General features: G+C 43.2%; 1 protein-coding gene across 1 annotated transcript; it reads right to left on the bottom strand.

The window, feature by feature from the left end:
• Nucleotides 1-246: 246 nt before the first annotated feature.
• stmn4 (stathmin-like 4) lies at nt 247-9,546 on the bottom strand. Its single transcript, XM_061091579.1, has 6 exons — nt 9,451-9,546; nt 3,935-4,001; nt 3,516-3,611; nt 3,189-3,394; nt 841-1,032; nt 247-541 (listed from the first exon to the last, which is right to left on the bottom strand). Exons 2-6 carry the CDS (start codon nt 3,945-3,947, stop codon nt 482-484), a joined length of 567 nt encoding a protein of 188 aa, XP_060947562.1. The 5' UTR covers nt 3,948-4,001; nt 9,451-9,546; the 3' UTR covers nt 247-481.
• Between the last annotated feature and the right edge of the window lie 221 nt (nt 9,547-9,767).

Genomic DNA, 9,767 nt, shown 5'->3' with positions numbered 1-9,767 from the left:
GGTGACATCAAGTGATTATCTTTGATATAAAACAACTAAAACACAGCTCAGTAAACAAAGCAGGGAATCCTAATAACCTACTTTCTGACTCCAGAAATGACAGATCTTTTTTTACCTCCTCCTGCTTTCATGCAGTTTTCATTCCAAACCAAACAACCTCAACAGTCCCTAATTGATTATGTGAAATGTTTGTTTCGATGCCACCCCACCCTCCCATCCCCTCGTTAGAAAAGAAGCGCCGGATTTCTTTGTGAATTTCAACATCAAGTGTCGGCTAAACTTTGTACAGCTTGTTCAGAATCGTTACAGCATACATCAAATATGAAAACTTGCCTTTTCCCTTTGTTCGAGTTGTTTTGGAGTTCTTGCTTTTTTTCCTGCACTGTTTTTTAATTTCCTTTTTTTAAATCAACTCAAAAAGCTCCAAGTTTCCACCCTCTCTCTCTCTCTCTCTCTCTCTCGACTCCCTCGCTCCACTCGTCTACCGGCAGGCTTCCTCCTTCATCTCTTTGTTCTTCCTCACTTCTTCCGCGTGCTTGTCCTGCCAGACAAACACAGAGACACCGCAGCATTAGAATCGTTATTCGTGAATAAGTTAGCATTAATGAGGGAGGTGTCAGCGGAACAAGGGAAAAGCTCAGATTAGGAATGATGCAGAGTGGGGAGAACTAAGAACTTTTCCAACTCATATAATATTCATGATTACAGATCAAGCTTGTGAATAATGTTCAAATAGACCTTAACAATACCAAAGGATTGTGTTTCTTAAGATGTGAGCGGCTGAGTTAGAGAACATTCATCACACTGGATTTAAGGGATATAATCTTATGGAGACCGTACCTTCTCCTGCAGCCTCTCCAGCATGGCGGCCAGCAGGGCCTCCCTGTTCTCCTTGTTGGCCTCCATCTTCTGGGCCAGCTTCTCCTTTGCGTTCTTGATGAAGTTGTTGTTCTCCTCAAAGGCCTTCTGGATCACCTCGCGCTCGTGCTCCCTCTTCTCCGCCAGGTGCTTCAGCAGCTCGGCCTCCTGGCACTGGAGGGAGACACAAATCATTAATGATAAACTCGATCTTATTTACAAAAAACGAAAAAAATACAAATGATTAAGTGTTTTTAAGAAAGTTTAAGAAAGTTTAAGGGCATTGTTATTACAATAGGCAGAAGGAGAAAGACACCTGAGACTTTAGCTTAGACGCTGAAGTCTTTTGTATCTTTAGCCTGCAAATATCAAGCATTAAAAAAGCAGTAAGTAGAGCACATACCTCCAATAAAGCCTTACGGTCCCCTTATGTAACCCTAATTAAATTCACTAAATCCAGAATTGTATTCGGATCTGTACCAAATTCCTATATATCAGTCCCCTAAACATGGCTTATTTGTTCCATCAACATCCATCAGTTATTCTATGAGAAATCAAGAAACACACCCTAGCTCGCAATGTTGAAGAAAGATAAATGTTTTTTCCAGGATTCAGCCCCTGATCTGGATATGCACCAACATTTATTGGCTTCTACTTTTGGGTCATGCCCCTCCACGAAATTCCATGGAAATCTTTTTTGGCGCAATCCCACTAACACACTAACGCAGACGAAAACAAAACGACTTTGGCGGAGGTTAAAGCACAGCCACTCAAAGGTCGCACCACTATAACAGAGGGGTGTTTAGGATTGAAGGTTATACATGTGATATCCATTGCCAGTGGATGGCGCTCTAGCACCAGAATCCCACGCCACATTAAATGCTTTGTCATCCACACCTTTAGCCTCCCTCTGTGTTCACAGCAAGGTCTTGTCTATACAGTTTATAGGTGCTGCAAACCCAGTGATAGCGGTCCCTAAGCTAACAACCAGAGGGTGAACTGAAGAGAGCCAACAAAGATCAGTCCAGTCAGCTGTTGTGCAGACTGGCAAGGTGGATTTGATTGTTTAACAACTTACTTCAAGGACACTCATCGAGCCCTGAGCACAGCACAGCACACATTCAGCAGGCCAGCAGCTTGATAGCCTGGCTTCCACTGTTAGCATGCTGAGTGTCACTGACGGACTGTATGATGATGAAGTGCACCCACAGTGTTTCTGGTTTAACAGCACCCCAGGAAGGTAAGGTGACAGTAGGGGAAATAAGCGTGCTGCAGCTATTTCATAACTCCCAAGCAAAAACAATAAAGATGAGGCTGGACCACAAGCTCGGAGCTTGGATCACAACCACACGCACGGGGAGTGTGACTTCATTCTGTGATTCTCTGCTCAGAACGCCATTACTCAACCATATCTTTACATTGGCTTCAATATTATTATTTTAAATCTTATATAGCCTTTAGGGTTCTTGTTGTATTGTCTCTGAGTGGGATTGAGTCTGGGTCCTGAAGACCTGTTTCTCAATTATGAAGAGGATACAGACACTTTCGGGCGGCTGTGGCTGAGGGGTGGAATGGTCGTCCTCCAACCTGAAGGTTGGCAGTTCGATCCCCAGTATTCCCCATCTGCATGCCCAAGTGTCCTTTGGCAAGATGCTGAACCCTGAGTTGCCCACTGAACAACAAAGTGGTGCTAATAGATGCACTGTATGAATGTGTGTGTGAATGTGTGAATGTAAAACTGTACTAAACAGCTTTGAGTGGTCATCATCAGACGAGAAAAGCACTATACAAAACCATTTACCATTTACTTTTAGTGTTTAAAAATACAACTAAATGGGACGACCTATGGTTTGATGGTGTGGCCCATATAGGTGCATACACCTTGCGCAGTAGATCCTTGCCTTGGCACACCCCCTAAACTCTAGCTCAGCTACATTCTATCTCTCCACACCTTTCCCCTCCTCTCTGCACCATCCTCTTGGCTTGATGAATATGAGCCATTGTGTTTGTGTCCTTGCACGATTGCCCTTGTACATTCATGTCCCTCCTTTCGTCTTTCCTCACTCCTCATGCTCATGTTTCCTTCCATCCTTTCCATCCTCTCCAGCGCTACCTCCCGCTTTCCTGTCATCCATTTCCACCCTTTTCTCCCTGAGCTGATAAATCACGTCGCACACAAAGAGTGTTGTCAGACGTTTGACAATCCCTGAATGTGGCTACAAATACCCACAGGGTCACGGTTTCGGGTCAGAGCGAGTCCAGCTGGGTTACTCTTGAGCGTCATGATGCACAAACACAGATTTAGAAAAGCCACTTCTCCCTCTCTTCACCTTTCGCCTGTCCTCGGCAGCCTCGAGTTTCTTCTGGATTTCCTCCAGGGACGGGTCACGACGCTGCGGCATGGAGGTGTTCAGATCTGGCACGCCGTCAAAGGACGGGGGCTTGAGAATGACCTCGAAGGCCTGGCCCGATGCTCGCTTATTCAATTCGATCACCTCCACATCTTTGATGGCGCACCAGCCCAGGTCCACTGCATCTGTGGTGTTGGAGTGTGCCAGATTAATACAAGGATGCATGTACAGATCATCAGTCAGTAATATTTGATGCATGCATCGAGTGTTTTGTGGTGTGTTTACACAATTCTGCATATATTTTACCTTCTGCCTTATATATGGGTTTGTCCAAGGTCTGTGGATTCAGGCAGGCGCAGAACAGAGACACCAGGGGGAGCTCTTTGACCTTCTCCCTGTACGCTGAGGACACACACACACACACACACACACACACACACACACACACACACACACACACACACACACACACACACACACACACACACATTTGCTTAACATCATGATGAAATGATGAACAATCATTTCGGCACTGATGATGTAATCCTCTCTGCAATGTCAGACAGTGACTGGTCTCTCTTATAACAACAGCCCTAAAAATAATAACAATATATATGATCCATATAATACATTTGCACTATTGTTACTATCGCTACCATTAGCAGTATACAGTAGAGGGAGAGGGAGGTGTGAGGTGGACGAGTTTCCGCTGCGGCTGCATTTACCTGCCAGAGTCATCTTCTCACTGTGTGTGTTTGTAATTCCCCAGAGATGCTGACTGTCCTTCTCACTCTGTCAAAGACACACAGACACACACACATAGGTCAATGAATACGCTTCAAAGAAGAGGCTGAAAAGAGAGTTAGCATGACAGCAAACTGCAGCGCACGTGTGTACCATGCCATTAAGGTTTAATTCCTAAATGAGAAAGCAGTGCTGCATCAAATAATAAACATTGGCTGAAAGTAGAGGGCAAAAATACCTGGGAGAGCTGGGAGACCAAACCAACCAAATCTAATTAGAAACTAAAAAAAGAAGAATTTGTATCCTCTGTTACGATGTGAATATTGTTGATTCAGCAAGATAAACAGTTTCGCTTATTCTCATCAGTGGCCTTTTTATTTCCATCACTGCATTTTCCACACTTTACTTTTACAGATACACTGATTATTTCCATGTTTTATGTGCAAATTAGAATGTGCTGTTGAATGGAGATGCACTGAAAATAAAATTTTCAATGAACGACCACTGGATGTTTCAAGTTTCCACATAATAGTTCTATAGTGGACAGTGATAAAGCAAAATGTTTTACTCAGCTAAGATTTTAAAAAACAACACTCTCATTTGTGGTGTTCCCTTTGTCAGAGTGTGACTAGAAGAGGGCGTTGTAATTTCATTGTTTTTTTAGGGGGGTAGGCTTTGGGTTTGTTCTGATAGGTTATTGTCTTTCTCTGTTCTTTTTTGTAATTAGAAAAAACTCCCGATGCTGTGTACTCTTGCAGCACTACTTGAGCTACCCCTTGTACACTACTCGCGTCACGATATATAACAATGGACGACATGACGGCCCCCCAAAGTAACCCCTTGGAGGCTGGCTTCAGTGTGGCTCATATACCCTGCATCCCCTATGTTAGCAGATAGGACACGGGTAAAAAAAAGTTAAAGTACACGCCAAATTTTTTTCTCAAGATGGTGTCTGTCAGTGTAGGTGTATTTGGCGTGACCCCCAACTCAAAATAATGTCAACGGCACAAGATGGCAGCATTGGTGGGATATCTTGGCTTCATTTCTGGATAGTGGGAGGAAGTGGAGACGTGTCAGCCATCTTTATATACATTCTATGGTCAAAACCAACAAAGAACTAAGAAAGAGTTGGCCTTCCACAGGACCTGAAAACCTTCCAGTGTCAACCTGTGCATCGTTCTCAAATATCCAGGTGAAGTAGCAATAAGTAGAACAGGTTTTACAGTGGAGGGGGGACTTAAATGTGGTTTTTGGCGCAGTCGTCTGTGTTGCAGTGAATCAGAGCCGTGACTGAAGTGGGAGGAGCGGCTGTAAATCTCTGAGAAGATGCAAGAGGGGAAGCGACGGTGTAAATAACAAAGCATCGACAACAGCCTGCTCCACCACCTGCGGGAAATGTTTGTGCCGCAATATGTTGTGATCAGAGCAAAGATGTTTGTGTGATACAGTAGCTGTGTCCCGCTAATCACAATAAATCATATAAGAATTCAACTACAATTCTAGTAACATTTGGATTCATTTAAAAAAAAAAACGGTTTGGGGTTCAGAAGCAGCAACAGACTTTTCACCACCTGCTATCACTCCATCTCTGTCTGTCTCTCCCCTGTCTGTCAGATGGCCTCATCAACACTGAATTGATGGACATCTGAAGGATGCAAAGAATTTCTCACTCTCTAGCTAAGTAGACCCTTGAAACCTCCAAACTGAGGAGATAAACTGTCGGGGTTTGATGCAGATAAACTGAACCACAGGGATTTCCGCAAATCATCTTCACACATTTGAAATGTTTATTGCGGCAGCAGAACATAGGTAGAGTTTGTCTCCTGGGCTCTGACTTTCCCAGATATGATTACGTAGATTTAATGGAAAGTCATAAGCAAATATCTTGAGCCCCCCCTGACAGAGCCTGCTGGTGGCTGCTGACACGACTGCTGACAAGCAAATGGAGAGATTATCCTGATTCTGGGCCCTGAACTCTGTTAACTATTAGAAAGACTGTTTTGGGTTTTCATTAGAATGGCCTTTTAGTTTATTGACATCTACCTTGTGTTTGGATTTGTTTTGTGTTTGGTGGTTCCCCCTGAGTTATCCATTTCCTCGTTTATTTTGAAATTTGGCCCCTTGTGTGTTACTAGCTTTATTTTCTGTCTTTGTGCTGTTTTCCCGCCCATGTGATGGTCTGCACCTGTTCCTAATGGGTTTCTCTTGTGTTCAATCATCCCCGCCTCTTTTGGCTCTGTGTTTCCCTTCGTCTTGGTCGGTTGACACTTGCCAATCCTCGTGTTTCTGTTTTGCTTTCATCGAAGAATTAAATTTTTGTTTCTTCACTGATGCATTGCCAGCAATGATTTCTGCCTCTCTAAGAATGTTTCGTTGCGGTTTTTCCTAATGAATTATCCATTCACCTACCAAGCTGCAGGGCCTGCATTCGGGTGTTCTTTTTAAACGCTATCACAGAGATGGGAAATCTTGGCCGCTTAAATAGACTGTCACTTTGGGAGGGTGTGAAAAGAGAGTGGGACACGTCACATGATCAGAGATATGGATATCGACTGATAAGATTATGAGATAAAAAATCAACGTTTAATCAAATTCTCAGAGGTCTTTAAAGTTGAACACGTGCTCTCAGCTAACTTCATCACTTTGTCATGTAAGAATCTGCAGATCCCTGTGCACGTGTTGACCTTTTCACAGCCCAGTGCACACACTAATTAAGGTTTGCTTTAATTCTGGGATCCAGTTACATGAGCACTTTCATTATGTGGATTTAACCACCATACATAGACTCACACCATTGAGGAAGACTTTTCTCCACCACAGTGTGGGAGAGGGTGTTACCTGTTGTGGGCCCAATTTAATCAGGCATCTGTGATGGGATGAGTGCTCAAATGTCCCAAATGCACCCTGTCACCTCCCCATTCATCTGCCAAGCAGAGATTCCACACAGGAGTTCATCCAAACATCACCTGGAGCTGTGACTGTCCTAAATTAACTATATCAACCCATTTATCCATCCATCCATTCATCCATCCATCAATCCATCCATCCATCCATCCATCCCTCCAGAGACACATATGTGCAAACATGTACAAAGTGCAAAGCACATGTCCAGACACTAAAATAGCCACACACACTCACACACACACACACACACACACACACACACACGCACACACACACACCCACACGCACACACACACACACGCACACACACACGCACACACACATACACACACACAGAGAGAGCTGCTTCTCATCTCAAGAAACCACCCAGGCTGCAGATCAATGCGTTCCATCCTGCAGGAGCTGCAGCTCCATTCTTCCTTATTTACAAATGATAAGACAGAGAGATCAGCTTTGTAAAGCTCCCATTCCTCAGTGGGAACATTTGGGTCATGTTGATGGAAATCTTAAAGAAAGTAATGTCATCCATGTGTATCTCGCTGTTTCCTGCTATGTATGCAATGTTGGTCCCTTTAGGGTCTGCTGAAGGTAATATATATTTATTTTAAGTCAATAATAATAACTCGTTTATCAAAATCATAAAACGCATTTCAAACGATTTATAAATCTCATTGTAGAACACCTTGATAATAAGCCTTTTTGGATGACAAATACATGCGATTGATGATCTGCATGCTGAACGTGTAGCTACATCCAGTAGCTTGTTAGCTTAGCATCAAGCATCACACTCTGTCTTTGGCCTTGATTTGCCTAAAAGGAATAAAACACACAGAATTTCTAATTAATCTTGTTTGTTTCAGTTGCACAAAAAACAAAGTGTACAAAGTGTCATTTAATATGGGCTGAATCCTGATTTATTGTTAAGCCAGTTGCCAGGCGACTAGATGAGGCTTGTTTCTGGTTGAGGCTAAAGAAAAGGGCGTGTCTAACATCACTCCGTATTCATATCATAGCACATTTACCGTCTGGCATTTGTTTTGAGCTTTAAAAACACATGTAACTGCTGCCTAGTGTCTCATTTACTGTCTGTGCATGAATAGCCTGTGCTGACAATCCCACAATGCAATTCTCCACCTTTTTCATGTTTATATCTCCACTAAAATAAAAGTGTGTGTTGTATGGGGAGTTTCAGACACAAATTGTCAATTTTTTGTTTTATTTATCCTATTTATTCATTCTCTATGTAACACTTTCTAGTTTTCTTGATCTGTGTAAAGTATTTTGAATGACCTAGTTGTTGAACTGCGCTGTGAAAATCAACTGGCCTTGCATTATACTGTATACCTCCATCACAGCTGTTTCCCTGCTTTGAGCTAAGCCATCATGTGTAAATTGGTTGTACCCAAGTGTTTAAACTATTTTTTTCTGTTTTCTTTTTTTTAGGGCATATGTGCTGTAAAATCTACTGATCTGCGTGGTCAGAAAAAGTTTAAAAGAACCAGGAATAAGACGTAAATATGGTTCTATGCCCTCGGTAGTTTGGTTCTAATTAGTCCTCACAGCCATTTTGCTTGAGCCGATATTACAATTTTAAGCCGATATTAATTTAAGTGAATGTCTGGTTTTCGTTTCTCACATACAAAACAGAGAACTGATAATGTCAACGTCCTCAATAAAACTTGAGTTTCCAAGAAGTAGGAGAATTTTTTTCTTAACGAGAGCAGTATTTAATATAATACGCATATGTTTTTATTTTTGCATTAAAAACACAGATCCAGAAACACTTCTGATTTCTAATTCTATTTTGATTTCTGTGGATGTAACGTTTTTTGACAAAAGTTTGCAGACAGCCTATAATTTGCCTGTATTTTTAAACTCTACACAAACAATAATAACTCTGCCATGTTACACAGCTAAAGATGGAACTAATTGTAGACTATAAACAAGACACTGATTAAAAACAACAAAATAAATAGGTCAAACTTTTATAAACTATTTATCACTTCTTTTCCCCCCCATGTCTCTCTCGTGCCCACCTCACCCTCTCTCTCACACACACACACCCTTTTGCCACATCCCAATTTTCCTCCCCCACTCTCTCTCCCCCAAAGTGAAGTTGTGCAGACACAAAGCTGCATCTGCACATATGGGGGATCAATAATAAATGACAGACACTACACATCATGCCATTTGTGGGTACATCGAGTTCTCTCCATCTCTCCTTTATCCTCCTTCTCCTCTCAGCAGGAACGACTGCATCATCACCAGCAGGGCCGGGTCTAGGCAGGGGCAAGAGGGGGCCTGGCCCCCTCAAATAAATGTTGTGCCCCCTCAAACTAAATCCCAATTTATAATAATAATAATATAATAAAGCACAATGCCCCCTTAAGATTTGTGGCTGCCCCCTCATACATGCCTGTCTAGACCCGGCCCTGATCACCAGTATCCTCACCCTCGCCCCAATACACCCCACACTGACACGCTCGCACACACACATGCAGGCATCATGCAGTGATGCAATGAGACTTTACCTGGACGAGCCGTAGTGACAGAAGGTGAATGCAGTTGTGTGTTTTGTGATGTGCACACTTACCCCCACTTCTGTCCCTGTCTTCTCTGCTGCTGCTGCTGCTGCTGCTGCTGCTGCTGCTGGACCAGTGGCTACGGTTACCCCCGTTTGGCTGCACGGATACAGGCGCCGGGCAACAGCATCAGCAACAGCATCAATGCTGCCTCCATGACATCACCTTGGAGACGTCTTATTGGTCCGGGACACTGCCAGCACTGGAGGCTGCCGGCCAATGAGAAGGCAGAGCGAGGATGAGGGAGGGTCGTCAGCTCTTTGTGCTTGGCTGCAGGGTGGGTGGTGGAATCACCGTTTCATTATATGGCGCAGGAGTGTGTGATTAT

The sequence above is a fragment of the Limanda limanda genome, chromosome 18 (genome assembly GCF_963576545.1).
Source record: "Limanda limanda chromosome 18, fLimLim1.1, whole genome shotgun sequence".
Classification (NCBI taxonomy): Eukaryota; Metazoa; Chordata; class Actinopteri; order Pleuronectiformes; family Pleuronectidae; genus Limanda; species Limanda limanda.
Note: the sequence above shows the minus strand (reverse complement) of the source record. Positions and strands in the feature narration are given on the sequence as shown.

Excerpts from the sequence above, each read along its gene's own strand:
- stmn4 (XM_061091579.1), bottom strand. Across the intron at positions 3,395-3,515 it reads ACCCATATATAAGGCAGAAG|ATGCAGTGGACCTGGGCTGG; the intron begins GTAAAATATATG and ends CCAACACCACAG. Across the intron at positions 1,033-3,188 it reads CTGCCGAGGACAGGCGAAAG|TGCCAGGAGGCCGAGCTGCT; the intron begins GTGAAGAGAGGG and ends GTCTCCCTCCAG.